The sequence below is a fragment of the Chiloscyllium plagiosum genome, chromosome 11 (genome assembly GCF_004010195.1).
Source record: "Chiloscyllium plagiosum isolate BGI_BamShark_2017 chromosome 11, ASM401019v2, whole genome shotgun sequence".
Taxonomy (NCBI): Eukaryota; Metazoa; Chordata; class Chondrichthyes; order Orectolobiformes; family Hemiscylliidae; genus Chiloscyllium; species Chiloscyllium plagiosum.
Window position 1 is genome coordinate 42,748,435 of NC_057720.1, and position 17,491 is coordinate 42,765,925.

The following is a 17,491-nucleotide window of genomic DNA, read 5'->3' on the forward strand; positions in this document are numbered from 1 at the left end:
AAGCGATGTGGGGATTTGGAGAGATGTTGAGACTGGAGGAGGATTCGCTCAAGGTGTCCTGAAGGGAATTGTCCCTGCAAAAGGCTGACAAGGAGGGGCATATGTGTCTGACGGTGACATCTCACTGGAGGTGGTGAAAATGGTGGTTGATGATGTTTTGGACATGGATGCTGATGGGATAGTAGGTGAGGATAGTAGGTCCGTATCGCTGTCATGAGAGGGGAGAGAGGGTGTGAGGGCCGGTGTGGGAAATGGGTCAGACACTGCTGAGGGCCCTGTCAATGATGTTGGTGGAGAATCCTCTTTTAAGGAAGAAGATGGACTTTGTGGCGACGCCCTTGTCGAAATTGGCTTCATTGGAACAGATGTAACGAGGCAAAGGAACTGGGAGAATGGAATAGAGTCTTTACAGGAAGCAGGGTGTGAGGAGGTATAGTCACAGTAACTGGGAGTCAGAGGGTTCATAGTGGAAATTAGTTGCCAGCTTATGTGAGAAATGGAAACAGATGTTGAGCAAGTGAGGGCTGGAGTCAGAAGTGGACCAGGTGAAGGTAAGAGCAGGATGGAAATTGAAAGTGAAATAGATAAACTTTTCCAATTCCAGACAAGAGGGGTAAGCAGCACCAACAATGCCACCGATGTACCTGAGAAAGAGTTATGATTGGGGGCCTGAATAGGAGTGGAACAAAGACAGAGACAGGCATAACTGGGCTTATGCAGGTATCCATGGATAGACCTCTGACCTGTGAGAGAAGTTAAAAGAGACATTGTTTAGAGTGAGGACGAACTTGGACAGGAGGAGGGTAGTGGTAAATGGGGATAGTTCAGACCTTTCTTCCAGGAAGAAGCGGAGAGCCCTGATTGAGGATGGATGTGTAAAGGGATTGCATATCCATGGTAAAGGTGGCTGGAGTCTGTGATCTGGATATCCTGATGTAAAGTATCAGAAGAGTCATAGATGTAAGTGGGAAGGGACTGGACAAGGGGAGACAAAACTTGAGTTGAGGTCGGGGTTCTGTGGGGCAGGAGCAGGCAGAAGAAATGGGTCTTCCCCACCCGTACCATTTGTGGATTTGGGGAGGAGGCAGAGGAGGCTGCATTGGTTGGAGGACTATGGACTTAGAGGCAGTGATGGGGGGTAGGGGAGATGATGAGATGAAATTAGATTAGTTAAACATTGTGGACACCTTAGTCTGATGTTCCATGGTGGGATTATGGTCCAGAGGGAGATTAAATGAGGTTTCTGAGAGCTGGTGTTTGGCATCTGCCATGTAGAGGTCAATCCACCAGACAATATTACCACCATCCTTGCCAGCAGGCTTAATTATAGAGTCAGGTTTGGATCTAAGCGTAAGGAATTAGGCTGTTCAGAGGGAGATAGGTTGGAATGGGTGGGCGAAGACAAATTAAGATGACCAGTACCACATTGACAGTTCCTTATGAACAGGTTGAATGAAGGGAAAAGGACAGAGGGAGGAGTCCAGGTGGAGGGAGTGTGTTGAGGCGAGTGAAGGGATCTGTGGGACAGGATGAGGACTCTTGGGCGCAAAGGCAAAGGCAATGGAAGAAGAGTTCAATGTCAAATGTCCAAAATTCATTGACGTGGAGCCTCAGAAGGATAATACAGACACATTCAGCAGAGAGGGTCAGAAGAAGGGACAGTAAATACATGACAGGAGGTGGTTTTGAGAAGGGCAATGGACTCAGAGGGGAGGGAGATTGCTGAGGGGTATGGGTATCTCATTTACTCCTCCCCCTCACCCAACCATCTTCATGTATACCTATCTTTTCCTCCTTACAGTCAGTTCTAAAGAAGGGTCACTGGATCCGAAAATGTTAATATTTTTTCTCTCTACAGATGTTGCCAGACCTGATGGTTTTTCCAGCAATTTCTGTTTTTACTTTAAAATAAAAGTATCGGTTGGTAGAAATTATGAATTAGAGCAATTTTGTAACAACTTTAGAAACGTTCACCTGTATTGTTTTGTTTTTAATTTCTCGTTCTACATTTAACAAGACTTTGGGAAGTTTTCAGCTCATGAATGAACTCGTTCATCAGGCGGAGATTGATTATTGACGAGGCGTCGCCTGGGAGTGGCACATCTGTGGAATGAAGACAACGTTTCCCACGTCATTCACTTCAGTCAACGAAAGCAGAACACAGAGGTAAACGATTCAAGGATTTAAAGGAACTCAAGTTAACTTAGCAGAATTTGGATTCGTCTTTTGAATTGATGTCTGCACTCATGAACTTCACATCGCGTTGGAAACAGAAGAGTAAGGCCGACGTGAGGTCAGTGCTCATTAAACTCTTGGATTGTTCTAACAGTGGCGCCTCAACTCCTGTCGCTGGGTGTTAAGGTTCATCTGTTTAACGTCGTTCATTAAATAATTCGTGTGTATTTGCACAAAACAGCAAAATAGTGCACACTAAAGAACCAATTTTCCTATTTTCTCTGGAACTTTGGTAGACATTCCGTAATGTAACCCATCGGCGCATGATGCTTTTCCAATTTAAATTTTAAAATTAGTTACTCTCCGCTTCCACTTTTAAACAGTTCTTTAAAAAAAAATTGGGTAAAGTCATAACATTCCTTCGTCCGCCATGAGTGCTCCCATCCCATTTCTCATTGGCCCGTTTTCTTCTTAAACTCTTCTCTTCCACCCCCGCCATATGTTTTATAAAACCCTTACAATTTCTTTTTATCGTACCTGTCAAGCATACTTCCCTTGGTTTAACTATCTTTTTCTCCCCTCGTATATTTTCTCGAGATTTGTTAAATGTCTGTCTTACTGGGATGTTTTAACTCCTGAAATCCCAGCTCTGCACTCATTCTTTTGGGATAATGTCTAGTTTATGGTTAAACATCTTTCATTTAACAGTTTCCCAGTGTTTGTCCACTGTCTTCACTGCCAGTTTCTGTTCATAATTTATGTTTGGTGCCTTTTTCATGTTAGAGTTGTGTAGAAAAACAAAATGCCTTTTTGACTCCTTTTCATTTTCAATACTTAATTAAATGTTACTATTCAAAAGAAATTTCCCTATTCTTACATTGCCTCATATGTACTTCCTAAAGCTGGATCCAGTGGTCCATTACAGTATTGTGCAAGTAGGTGCCAAAAACTTGTTATCTCTTAATTTTTGTCAGCTAAAACTTACAGGGGAGGAGGGGACGAGTGGGTTAAATCAGTACTGAATGGGATTTGAGGGAGTCCCACTCCCTCTAGGTCCAACAGTTTGGCAGGACCAGAGCTTTGTGGTTGGCACTGCCGGAACTGTACTCGAGCCCACAGAAAAGGTCCAATGATTACCAGACCCACTGAACTCCGAGGCATAGGACAGGAGGTGTTTTGCCTCTAAGGGATGGGAATAAACGAAATGGAAGAGTGGGTTTTAAAGGTTGTATGGGCTGGAAGGAAGCGATAAACAATCTTTTTAGGAGTAGGCACCGAGCACTTTCCAGAAAAAAAAGCACTCCTTCATTCCTGTTGATTTTTTTAAAAAAACACCCGGACTGCCTATACTGTTTCCTAAGAGGTTTTGGACCCTGAAATAATGTTGTCATGATATCACAAGCTTCTGCTTGTGGGGGATAAACAACACAGTGTAGGTGGAGTTTAAGAAAAGGAAAACGCATGATGATGGAAAAGCCTGCAGTCTGGCCCTGTGAATGTGAGAAACATATATATGTGGAAAATCATGCAGAGAAAACTAACGAGCATGATGTAGAAGAGTTCAGGGAATAACTTTTCAATAATATAACAGTAAAGATTTGAGCTGGTGTATCCCTAAACTTAATATGTGGAGTTCAGTCTTAATAAAAAGTGTTATAAAGAAACCCAAGTCTAAAGACCATTCTTGATCTATCCTTCTTTTCGACTGGTCTAACCCAAACTGACGGGTGTGGGAATAAAACTAAACAACAAAAGACACCGCAACTGTTTTATGATGTGGACATGGTAATATTGGGGTCAATTGAGCTTTAAACACATTTAGTTGGTCCATAAACACTTAGTTACATGTTAAATGTGTAACTGATTACAGCTGACAATGGGGAGGTGGGCTTGGGGCAGGGTGTGAAGGTGGGCTGGGCACCTGGCCTTTTTACATGCCACTCAAAATACACCCTTTGGGGTATATGATATCACCCTATTGTTAGAATCCAATTGAAAAATGAGTTTTCGTTTACTTTGTTTAATTTAGATGTCTGTGTTATCATTATGAACTTGATTATGGATGTAGGTTTACTCGCTGAGCTGGAAGGTTCATTTTCAGTTGTTTCGTCACCATACTAGGTAACATGTTCAGTCAGCCTCCAGACGAAGCACTTCTGATGATTCCTGCTTTCTATTTTTATGTTTGGGTTTCTGTGGGTTGGTGATGTCATTTCCTGTTCTTTTTCTCAGGGGGTGGTGGATGGGGTCTACCTCAGTGTGTTTGTTGATAGACTTCCGGTTGGAACGTCATGCTTCTAGGAATTCTCGTGCATGTCTATGTTTGGCTTGTCCTAGGATGGATGTGTTGTCCCAGTCGAAGTGGTGTCCTTCCTCGTAATACAGATGAGGAAGGACACCACTTCGACTGGGACAACACATCCATCCTAGCACAAGCCAAACAGAAACATGCATGAGAATTCCTAGAAGCATGACATTCCAACTGGAACTCTATCAACAAACACATTGACTTGGACTTGATTTACCACCCCCTGAGAAAAAGAACAGGAAATGACATCACCACAGGAAATAGCGTCACCAACCCAAGAAACCCATCTATATAAATAGAAAGCAGGAATCATCAGCAGTGCTTCGTTGGGAGGCTCGCTGAAGATGTTACCTAGTATGGCGACAAAACATTTGAAAATGAACCTTCCAGCTCAGTGAGCAAACCTACATCCAGAACCTCAACCTGAGCTACAAGTCTTCTCAACTTGCAAACTTGATTATGTATAGCATTTTTAAAGTATTGTAGTCTCGCAAGGCACTTCAGAGGCACGACATCATGTAAGACACCTTTGGGCAGGTGACCAAAAGTATGGTCTAACAGACTAGGGTTAAGGGAGTGTCTTAATGGAGGGAAGGGGTGTGGAGAGGTTTAGGGTGAAACTTCCAGAATTTAGGGCCTCCTCAGCTGAAGGCATGACACAATTAAAATCAGATGGTCAAGAGGCCAGAATAATGAAATGCAAATATTTTAGATGGTTACATGAAACCTGAGAGTTTGGAGCTGGGTTGTGCCATTTGGCTACTTGAACTTGCTCCACCATTTAATATAACAGTGGATGATCTGCCTTAAACATTGAAATCCACATTCCTGCCTATGATCCATAACCTTGCACAGCCTTGCTTATCAAGAATCTATTCGCTTATATCTTTTAAAAAATATTCAAAGTCTCTGCTTCCACTGTGTTTTGAGGAAGAATTCTAAAGAGTCTTGACTCTTAGAATTTATTTTTCTCATTTTTGTTTTAAATGGATGATCGCTTATTTTTATACAGTGATGTCTGGTTCTAGGTTCTCTGATGAGAGAAAAATTCTTTTCACTTCAACCCTGATGATTCCACTAGGATTTTTAATGTTTCAGTCAAATCATCTCTTAATCAAGCCTAACCTGATCAACCTTTTTTCTTAAGACAACCCACCTATTTCAGGTAGTGGTCTAGTAAATTGCTGCCAATGCATTTTCAATATTCCTTAAATAAGGAGACCTATATTATGCACAAAACTCCACATTTGGTCTCACCAGTGCCTTGGATAACTGAAGCATAACCTCACTTGTTTTATAACCAATTCTTCTCACAATTGACAACATTGTTAACATTCCTAATTGATGTACCTACACGCTATCCTTTTGCGATCTGTGCACTTGGATACTCAGGTTCCTCTGCATCCCAGAGTACAGCAATTTTTCACCATTTAAATAATATGCTTCCTTTTTCGTTCTCTGTCAAAATTAACAATTTCACATTTTTCCATGTTAGATCTTGCCTACTCACTTAACCTAACTATGTACGCTTTTGTACCTTTTGTATGTCCTCTTCACAACTTATTTTTCTACCTATCTTTATGACACCAAAAAGTGTAACAACTTTACTGTGTTGCATTCATCCAAGTTATTTATATAAATTATTAAAAGTTCAGGCATTAGCAATAGTTTTTGTGGCACGTTACAAAATAAAGACAGATCCAAGCAAATCAGCCTCTGTCTGTATTTGCAACAATACAAAATTGAAAGATCCTCAAAATTGCCCCCAACAATTTCTAACTAGATTCTGTGAATAATTGATAACAGACTCCAAGTTTATTTGCTTAAACAAAGGAGTTAATAATTTATTATTAACACAGTAGTTTGAACAGAGTAAAATAAAACAAGATAATCTAATTAATGTTTATGATTTAGACCCAATCTTCTTTGGTTCTAGTCCCCACTCTCTCAAAGACAAACCAACAGAAACCGTTAAGGGGTAAGTCAAAATAAAAATGAGTGATGTAACTGGCCACTTGACTTCAGTCTCCATGATCCATAGAATCCCATTTGCTGTGATATTATCTTGCTTAATTTCTGAAAATTTTGGTCAATGCAAACAGCCTCCAGTAGTTCTGAATTCTTGTAATGAAGATTCTATTCCCCAAACTTTCAATAAGTTGATAAATGGTGGATAACCAGGGAGCAATCAAATCTCTGTTCTGTGGCTTTGACAGCCACAATCCTTCTGACAAAAATACAGTTCAAAGCTAGTGCGAGGTTTGGTTTCTCTTTTTTTTTTCCCAGCATTTTCTTTGTTAGGCTGATTGGAACCATAACTCCCTGTGATGTCCTAGCTCATATCAAAACATCTTCCATTTATTTAAGCATAATACATCGGTGGGGGAAATGTCAACAGATTTCTTTGAACAAGAATCAACCTGCAACTAGCTTCCAGGCCTGGCTTCATGGACAAGTATCACTTGTTTGTTTTTCCTTTTTTTTTATAAAACAAATTGCTGCTCAAAGGTCGCCTTCAACTCCTAGCTCCAAACCAAAATTGGTTAAACAAAAGAAAATCAATCCGGGTTCGAACAGAACACCCCTTGTTACAGCTTGCAAACCAGTAAAAGATCCATTTATGCCTACTTTGTACTGTTAGCTAGTCAATTTTCCATCCATGCTAATATGTTACTTAACTACACCATGAGGTTTTAATTTCCGCAGTAACCTTTGTGGATGTTAAATGCATTCTGGAAATCTAAATATACTACATCCAATGGTTCCCTCTTATTCACAGCAAATGCTCCTATTTCAAGCAGCACCAATAACTTGGTTAGCATGACTTTCCTTTTACAAAACTACATTGACTCTGCTTTGGGCTGGAGGACAGTTCAAACTGAGGGGTATACCAGTCCTGATATAAGGTTCCAACCAGAAATGTCGACTACCCTGCTCCTCTGATGCTGCTTGACCTCCCCACTGATTCCCCAAGACAGCTTTTCCTTCTAAGAATACCACACTATATTACTATTTATATACTTTGGTACAAATATATTCCATACTAAAATAGACACCGTTGAAAGAAATTATTATCTTTACATTTTATTAAACTGATATTGTTTACTTCTCATTATCATAGAGTCGCACAGTGTAGAAACAGGCCCTTTGACCCAGCAGGGCCTTTTAGAGGTTTAAAAACCATGAGGTGCATGGATAGGGTAAAGGTCTTTTTCCTGGAGTGGATGAGTCCAGAACTAGAGGGCATAGGTTTAGGGTACATCTCTAAGTATATGCCAACCAATATACATCAAACTATGCTCATCCCACTTATCTGTATTTTGTCCATAGCCTTTTTGCCATGGCGTATTAATAGTGTCATACAACTTTCGGTTCAACTCGTCCATGCCAACCCAGGTTTTCCCAAACTAAGTTAGTCTCATTTGCCAGCATTTGGCACATATCTCTCTAACCATGCCTGTTCATGTTCCTGTCCAAATGTCTTTTAAATGCTGTAATTGTACCAGTTCATTCCACATATGCACCACCCTCTGCATGAACAAGCTGCTGCTTGGATCCCTTTTTCCCCTCTCGCCTTAAACCTCTGCCCTCTAGTTCTGGACTTCCCCACGCCCGGGAAAAGGCCTTTGTTGTTCATCATATTTGTGCCCCTCATGGATTTATAATTGTCTGTAAGGTCACCCCTTCAGCCTCCGACTCTCCAGGGCAATTTGTCCCAGCATATCCACCTTCTTCTACTTCAAACCATCTAGTCCCGTTAACATCCTTGTAAATATTGCACCCTCTCTAATTTAATAATAATCTTCATTTAGCAGAGTGACCAGAACTGTACACAGCACTCCAAAAGTGGCCTCACCAATGTCACTCATCCACTTAAGTACTTCTGACCCTCTAGGAGCCCTGTTCCATAATTACCGTTTGCTTGATGAAGGTTCACATGTTAGCAGTTTCCAACTGCATTTGGACACACTGTAAATTGCAAATCATTCATTGCTGGGCTGGGCTGAGATTGGCATTTTCAACAAAGGTTCAACTTGAATGGTGTGGGCTGAGGTGCCAATTAGTTAACAGTTAAAATATTAGTTTGGCTGCATTTTTATCACCAGTCTTAAATGTGTTAATGTCAAATTGCCATAGGGAACATCACAATTAAACCAGTAAACTATAATGGTCTGCATCTGGATGAAAGCCACCCTGTGAAAGGGCCCACGTTGAACCTTTCTCCATAGGAATAGCAGTATGATATTGCCTCAATCCTCTTCAGCCACTTGATTAGATCACTGCTGATATGTACAAGGAATCCTAAACAGCAGGTTCTTGATGAAGGGGGTATTAGAATGTGTACAGGTGTGTAAATTGAAGGTATGATGTGAAAGAATACGAAGTGGGAGAGGATACGAGTTTCACCCTCTGGGTGAAAAAGATTTTCTCTGTTTTCCTCTAAAACTGCCACATTTCCTACATTACAACAGGGCCTGCATTTCAAAAGAACTTCATTGAATATAAAGTTGTTTTCAGGATCTCAGAACATGCCAGAATGTGCTATCTTTCACATTTGTTTTAATTGATCTGAACCTGGTGTTGATAACCAATGTTTACAATACACTCAACAGTGAAACGAAATAATCTCGTCTGTGGTTTGAGTTGAAAATCAGACACACCTATCCCATTTTCTCAATCTGGATGTACTTTTAATCAGTAGGTATCTGCATAATTACACTATGCTTTACTCTCTGTTCCCCACCTTTGTGCTCTGTACTGTCAACCACATTACCATGGATTGGCCTATGGCAGACATATATTCTGTACTGCAAAGTATTTGCCACTTAATTTCAAGCCTAAAATATATGCCTTGACTCAAACTGAATAAGGTTTGGGAACTTTCAAGACCAAAATCCTCGCAAGACAGTAGTGATAGATTGAATGCATTCATTGCATTCCTGAAAATCATTGGATTCTAAGATTTAAAATACTGTGTTAAAAATTATGTGGAGGAGCTGGTAGACTGGGGTAGACAGTTTAAAAATTACACAGAACAGGTTATAGTCCAACAGGTTTATTTAGAAGCACTAGCTTTTGGAGCGCTGTTCCTTCATCAGGTAGCTACCTAATGAAGGAGCAGCTCTCTGAAAGCTAGTGCTTCCAAATAAACCTGTTGGACTATTACCTGGTATTGTGATTTTTAAGGAGTAAGTGAGGACTGCAGGTGCTAGAGATCAGTCGAGAGTGTGACGCTGGAAAAGCACAGCAGGTCAGCCAGCATCTGAGGAGCAGAAGAATCGATGTTTCGGGCATAAGCTGTTCTTCAGGAAGGGCTTATGCTCGAAACGTCGATTTTCCCCTGCTCCTCAGATGCTGGCTGACCTGCTGTGCTTTTCCAGCACCACACTCTCGGTTGTGATTTTTAACAATGTTAAATATGATGAGAAACAAATATTTAATCAAGTTAATTTCATTTGCCAAATTAATTGATTTTCACACTGCTGTTTGTTGTCAGGTCCAGTATTGTGAGGCAAATAACAAATTTAATCCACGACTGTTTTAAATGACATTTCAACATCCGGGGTCCCAAGGAGACCTGAGAAAATAAATTGGTTATGGAGAGGGAAAGGGATTTTCTGCAGTCCATATAAATGAAATAGTTCAATTTTTAGTGATCCATGTTTAAACAGTAGTGTGGGGATAGGTAGCAGTGACTGCTTTAAAGTTTATTTAAAGTACAATACACCTACCATACTCACCTTGTAGTAGAGGCCTTTAAACTTGAGCCGATAGTGTGCTAAATGCTCCTGCTACAACTTAGCAGCCCTGACTGTGTCTTTGAGTAGTGTCCTCCGTTCCTTCTGATGCCAATTATGCCATCCTGCCCAGGACTTTCTGAAGTCCTGGATCCTCTCATGGCTTGCTCAGAGATTGGTGTAAGAGAAGCCATGGGCACTGATATCTGTATTGAGGAAAGAGTGAACTATTCTGTTGGACAGGATTCATTTGAAACATAATGGGATCAGTGACATGGCAAATCATGTAAGTAACTAGGTTTGTAAATAGGATTTAAAACTATTTAGTGAAGAAGGTTTATAGAATCCCTACAGATATTTCGAAGACCATCCCACCCAAACCCCACCCCCAGCTATCCTTGTAACCCTGCATTTACCATAGCTGACACAGCTAACCTACACATCTCTGGATACTGAGCAATTTAGTATGGCCAGAGCACTTGGAGGAAACTTGTGCGGATGGAGCGAATGTGCAAACTCCACACCGCCTGAGGGTGGAATCAAATCTGGGTCCCTGCCTCTGTAAGGCAGTAGTACTAACTACTGAGCCACCATTACCACTTTTCAGTTGTACAGACCCTTTGGTCCAACTCATCCATGCCCACCAGACATTCCAATCTAACCTAGGCCTATTTACCAGCATAAGACCTATATCTCTCTAAACCCTTCCTATTCATATATCTATCCAGGTGCCTTTAATATGTTGTAATTGTACCCACTTCCACCACTTTCCCTGTTTTGCCTTTAGCCACAGCATTTCCTATTTGTTAAGTTTATCTTTACCTGGAAGAGAGAAATTGGTGACCGGGTGTTTGTATGTGATGCCTTGCATATTTTAAAAGCTGTATGATCCATCAGAAATTATGCCTATGAAAAATGCAATGATGTGAAGTGCATGAGTGGCAGTCTTTAATTCGATGTGTACTGTCTTGAGCCAGTGATGGTGCAGTTATTGAGAATTGTGATTTTGAGATGGATCTTACCTTGAACATTTGTGTCAAAGTCGTTACATTTCTTATGATTGTTGAAATGATGCTCCAGGGTGAAGGGCTTCTGACTGTCACATTGACACTATCCCCTCAATCGGGTATCTTTTCTTTTCTACCTCCATGATCTCTTTACATCCTGTGGGTGGAGCTCCTTCTCCACAAGGACTTCCTGTATCAAACAAGAGAATCTGAACACCCTCTGTCACTTGAGAGGTTTTTCTATGTTGGCTCCCATGCAGCCAATGAATTCCACATCAGCTTTGCAAATAGTTGAGTGCAGGCTGCAAGTATATGAGGAAAATTTGAATCTAATCCCTACTTCAGTGATGCTGTTAGGGAAATTTTCAACAACACAATAGAAAGCTGACTTACCTTTCTTTAGAATAACTCCAATGTAATGGATTGAGTAAACGTTCATTAACTCATTAATGAAGTAGCAGCAGAAATCAGATGTTTTTGTAAGTCGTAATGCAATCCCAAGCTTTGATGTTCAAGTGTCAAATGTGATAGGTAGTTGGGCGGTTCTGCAGGAGTGTAAATGGATTCCAGATGCTACGTCTTGTTACTCTGTCTCTACAGATGGTCTCAGACCTTCTGAGCTGCTTCAGCATTTTCTGTTGTTCTGGCAGCACTTTCATTTCTAGGGTTCTCAAATAGATGTTATTGTATATAGATTGTCTTGTTCAGGTTTTAATTATTTCTTGAAATTATTTTTGAGCAGGTCACCCAAAGCAGACTTGAAGGTGGCGTTGGATGAATGTGTGGCAGCCCTGGACCTATTCCTTAGCAACAGATTTGAAGATGCTCTGACCAAACTTCAGTCCAAGTGAGGAGCATTTATAGCTTTGCTCAAATTATTTACCTGATTTGCTTTATTAAAAAGCCCCTGAATAGTCAATTTCCCCAATGTCTCATGCATCAGTTGAGAAGTGCATTGACCAGTCTGTGATTCGGTCAACACAACATCTACAGCAGTGTAAATTTATGTAGGATAACATAATATTGAAAGGCATTTCACAAGTACCATCAAACAGGATTAGGTACCCAGCCATAAAAACACATTGGGATGTGACTAATCGCTTGACGGAGGTAGTTATTAATGAGAGTCTTATAGGGGAAAAGAGAGAAGCTTGAGGAGATGATATGGGGAGGGGGATCCTGGCAACTGAAGACACAGCTGTGGATGATGTAATGATTTAAATTGAGAGATATCTCTCAATCCAGAACTGGAGGATGTTAAAGGGTTGTAAGACTAGAGAGGTTTATAGCAGCAGCGATGAGGCTATGGAATGATTTGGAAACAAGTATGACCATTTTAAAATTGAGAGATTACTGGATCAGATACCAATATAGGGAAACAACCAATAAAGGGTCCTGGCAGAGAAATTAAATACTTTGCTAGTCACATGTAACGTGCCAAATGACTGGAGGATAGCTAACATGGTTCCTTTTGCTCAAGAAGAGCAGCGGGAATAGGCCAAGTAATTTTGGACTGGTTAGTTTGGATGTCAGTGGTAGAGAAATCATTGAAAGAAATTCTGAAAGACAGAGCTAATCAACATTTGGAAAGGCAGGGTTTGACCAGTGATACTCCACATGCATTTGTTAGAAGGAATTCCTGACTGACAAATTTTATTGAGTTTTTATAAAAGTGACTAAATATATTGAGGGTAGTGTGTTGATGTGGTGTACATGGATTTTAGTAAGGCCTTTGACACCGCTTCAAATAGAAGGCTGGTTCAAAAGGTAAGAACCTATGGCCTTCAAGATTTGCTTGGAAATAGGAGGCAAAGAGTGCCTGTGGAGGGTTGTTTTTGTAATTTGGAAGCCTGTGACAGCGCTGTGGCACGAGGATCGATGCTGGCACCATTGCTGTTTGACATCCAAATCGTTAACGTATATAACTGTTGAAAAGGTATCATTAGTAAGTTTGCAGATGACATGAAAATTGGTGGTGAGGAAAATGGTCTCAGACTATAGTCTGACATCGAACATTTGGTAAATTGGACAGTGATAAGTTTGAGGTGATGTATTTTGGGAGGTCTAATAGGAAAGGGTTTAGACAATGAATGGCTGATCCCTGGGGAGTAATGAGGAACTAAGGGGATATATACGCCCATAGATCCCTGAAAATGTCAGCACACATAGACGGACAGGGTGGTGAAGGCGGCATGCAGGATGCTTGTCTTCGTTAGGCAGTGTAGAATATAGGAGCAAGGAAATTTTTTACAGCTTCCTAAAACATTGGTTAAGCCACAGATGGAATGCTGTGCAGACCTGGTGGGCACATTCTCAGAAGGACCTGATTGCCCTGGAGAGAGTGCACTTAACAAGATATGATCTGAGATGAAAAGTCTCCATGATGAGGATAAACTAGGTGAGCTGGGTTTGTTTTCCTTAAAGCAGAGGAGGCTGAAGGGGGGGGGGGAATCTAATTAAGGTATACAAAATTATGAGAAGCGTAGCCAGAGTAATCAGGAGAATATCTTTCCCATGGTAGACATGTCTAAGACCAGAGGGTGTAAGTTTAAGATGAGGAATATGTAATTTAGAGGAGATCTAAGAAAAAAATATTGAACAAAACAGAAATAGAAATCTGGAACATGTTGCCTGAGAGAGTGGTGGAGGTGAGTATTCTTGCAAAATTTAAGAAGCATCTGGACGAGTCTTTAAAATTCCAGGGCACAGTAGGCTATGGACCAAGTTAGGATAAATGGGATACGAGCCCTTGCCACAGAATAAAATGGCATTTCCCAAGTTTCACATGATATCTAGTTATGATCTTAACCTCTTGAGAACTAATTTTGGCTCAATATTAAGATGACACCAACCTCATAGAAACATGGAAAATAGAAGCAGGAGTAGCAGGAATATGGCCCTTTAAGCCTGCTTTGCCATTCATTATGATCGTACCTGATCATCCAAGTCAACCTGTTCCTACTTCTTCCCAACCCCGACCCTGACCACCCCCCCGCAACCACCAAATTATATTTGATCTCTCCAGCCCCAAGTGCCATATCCAACTCCTTCCTGAAATCTGATTAGATTCCCTACAGTGTGGAAACAGGCCTTTCGGCCCAACAAGTCCACACTGACCGTCCGAAGAGTAACCCATCCCCCCCCCCCCCCCGACTAATGCACCTAACAGCTATGGGCAATTTAGCATGGCCAATTTACCTGACCTGCACATCTTTGGAATGTGTGAGGAAACCGGAACACCCGGAGGAAACCTCCACAGACACCGGGAGAATGTGCAAACTCCACACAGACAGTTACCCAAAGCTGGGATCGAGGCAGCAGTGCTAACCACTGAGCCACCAAGCCACCCCGATCATACAACACTTTGGCCTCGACTGTTTTCTGTGGTAGTGACCTTCATAGGCTCACCACCTTCTCAGTAAAGAAGTTTCCCATCATCTCATTCCACAGTTTGCCCCATATCCTCAGACTTTGACCCCTGGCTGTGGAAACCTCTGTCATTGGGAACATCCTTGCTGCATCTATCCTGTTAGAATTTTGCAGGTTTTTGTGAAATCGCTCTGCATTCTTCTGAACTCCAGGGAATACAATCCTAACTGATGTAACCTCTTCTTCAATCAGTCCCACAATAACCAGGAATCAGTCTGGCAAATCTTCACTGCACTCCCTGTATAATTGCAGCAAGACGTTCTTGTTCCTGTGCTCGAATCCTCACTATAAAGGTTAACATACCATTAGTCATCTTTACTGCCTGTTGCATCTGCATGCTTACATTCAGTGACTGTTGTAAAGGGTCTCGCACATTCCCATCTCTCAATTTATAGTCATTCAGAAAATAATCTATTTTCCTGTTTGTAACTATTGTAAAGAAGTTGAGCAATATTTTTCATCGAGGATGATCTGTGCTCACTGCTAGAAAGAGTGAGGCCGAAACCCTTATCTAATTTTAAAAATACTGAATATGCAAGTGAAGTGTTGTAATTTACGGGGCTATGATGTAAGAGCTTGAAAATAGCTCTTTATGAGCTGACATAGACAAAAAAGGCTGAATGGCCTGTGTCCATGCTAGAAATCATGTAAACCAACGTGTTTATTGCTGCACCCTGGAATGCATATTACATTAAAGTAGTTGTTAGAGATTGAGGTTTCACTGCATTCATCGCATTTGTTCTGTAGGCTGCTTTGGCTCACTTAAGGGTGGAGGTAATTGTTATTGTGTTCTATTTTTCCATAAAGAAATTGCCACGAGGCTGGGTGAGTAAATGATTTACCGATTCTAATTCCAGTCTCATTGAGTCATTTTGCCTGGCTGCATAAACAGAACATTTCCTATAATAACCAAGATTCACTTCTCCAGGTGGTGATGGCAACAAATGATGGTCATACTAGAGAGACTTGCATTGCGTGTACAAAATAAAAGAAAATAAATGTACTGTCATATCCAGGATGAGACAAAAATCTCCATCTTTTTCAGAAAACTTGGATTTCTATCATTGTACTTTACAGTATATTCTGTAACATTTGTCAGACTTACTTAGTATTTGAGAAGATATTTCTCAAGTTTCTGTCCAACTCCCAGAAAAATGGAGACCTTGAATGTGTATAGGATAGCTGGAATTTGTTGTGGTGTGAGATTGCTGTGTGAATTGAAAAGCATTTGAATTTTTACTCCAGTGACAATTACAGGGGCCTGCTTGAAATCTCTATCTGTTCTTTCAATTTATCCACTTAATTTAAAATTAGTTAGAACTTCTGAAACAAACTAGAGAGGAACATTTGGGCATTTTAAAGAAAAAGAATATATGAAAGTGCATCTATGATATTAACAATAATACGCAGTTGTGTAATTATTAATGATGTGTACTGAAGGTTGTGCCAGCCTCTCACTGGTATGTTCTGAGAACTTGGACTTAAGACTTTGAAATACTTACACTTTCTACTTAAATACGTTTGTAATATTGAGTCGGCATCATGTTGAAGAAAGCACCTTAAATTACTATTGATTGTTTTGCTGAAGTCAATATTTGGATGTGCCAGTGTTGGACTGGGTGTACAAAGTTTAAAAATCTCACAACATCAGGTTATAGTCCAACAGGTTTATTTGGAAATACTAGCTTCGGAGCTCCTGCTCCTTCATCAGGTGGTTGTGGCCAAAATGATGATCATTGTTAGACTATATCCGACCATAAATTTACTTCATGACTTGTCTGCCTATTAAGAGTTATCCTTGCGCCTCAAGAAGTAACTGTTAAAGAAATAGCATACATCCGACAGAAATCATAATTGAGGTGCTAAGAACAATTGAGGTTATTGGTGAAATAAATTTATGATCAGTGAATTTGTCATTTTGTTATTTATATTAACTGAGGTTGCTCTCGTACAAAGAGTTATAACGTAAACGATAACATTTGAGGAGGAGAGATCTGGATATTTTTTGTTAACGATAAGAGAATGAAAAAAAAAGGGACAGCTAAAATAATCAGTCAGATTAGCCACATCTCATTGAATAGTGGAATGGACTCAATAGGATGAATGGGTAAATAAGATGAATTATTTTTAACATGGTCTGCTTTTAATGTATTTCTTATTATAATTTATCTTTTACTTTAGCTGTTATTTTTATAGTAACTTCACAAACCCTGGAGAATGTATATTGAAACATAAGTATACCTGAATAATGGTAAAAATGTTGATTCTTTTTTTCTGTTGAGAAGTGAAGTTTAAAGTTGTCATTGTAACTCCTTCAGGAGATGATTCCTGATATTCATGCTGCATTGTGATTCTTGATATCATGGGAATTCAGAATCAATTTAAGCTTTGTCTTAAAATATGCTGTTAGTGTTGTAACATGAATTGCACCATGCCTCGTTTTCCATTCCAGTAAAAGAGTTTGGGTGATGGGAAGGAGTTACTACCAGGATATCTTTCAAAGTTTCTTTCAACAGTTTTACTGCTTGATAGACAACCAGCTTGACAGGCTTTGTCTGTCACATGAAAGCATCCAGGGAATACTGGGACATGCAAGGAGACTGACTACATGGAGAACTCTGATATTCCAAGTGGTTACAGACATTGTTCAGAGGGGATGTGGGCCTGGTGATGGAATGAATCAGATATTGCTGGGTTGGGGAAATTTTGGAAAGTCTGACATCAGTTGAGTACTTTGCTGTTTCTGAAAGTCTGATTATGTGGTAAGCTTTTTGGGCCTTAGATCATTGTCCTGCACTTCTTGGCTTATAGGTGTATATAATGAAGGCACTTGC

At 40.4% G+C, this 17,491-nt stretch overlaps 1 protein-coding gene across 2 annotated transcripts in view; it reads left to right on the top strand.

The window, feature by feature from the left end:
* Positions 1 to 1,949: 1,949 nt before the first annotated feature.
* The window catches only part of ttc39a (tetratricopeptide repeat domain 39A), a 101,103-nt gene continuing 85,561 nt past the window's right edge, over positions 1,950 to 17,491 (top strand). Inside the window, exons 1-2 of one of the 2 annotated variants that reach the window (XM_043699216.1) lie at positions 1,950 to 2,166; positions 11,971 to 12,075. In XM_043699216.1, coding sequence (XP_043555151.1) covers positions 2,111 to 2,166; positions 11,971 to 12,075 — 161 coding nt within the window. In that variant the 5' untranslated portion in view covers positions 1,950 to 2,110. Of the gene's footprint in view, positions 2,294 to 11,970; positions 12,076 to 17,491 lie in introns of both variants that reach the window. The other variant, XM_043699215.1, reaches the window with a different exon arrangement.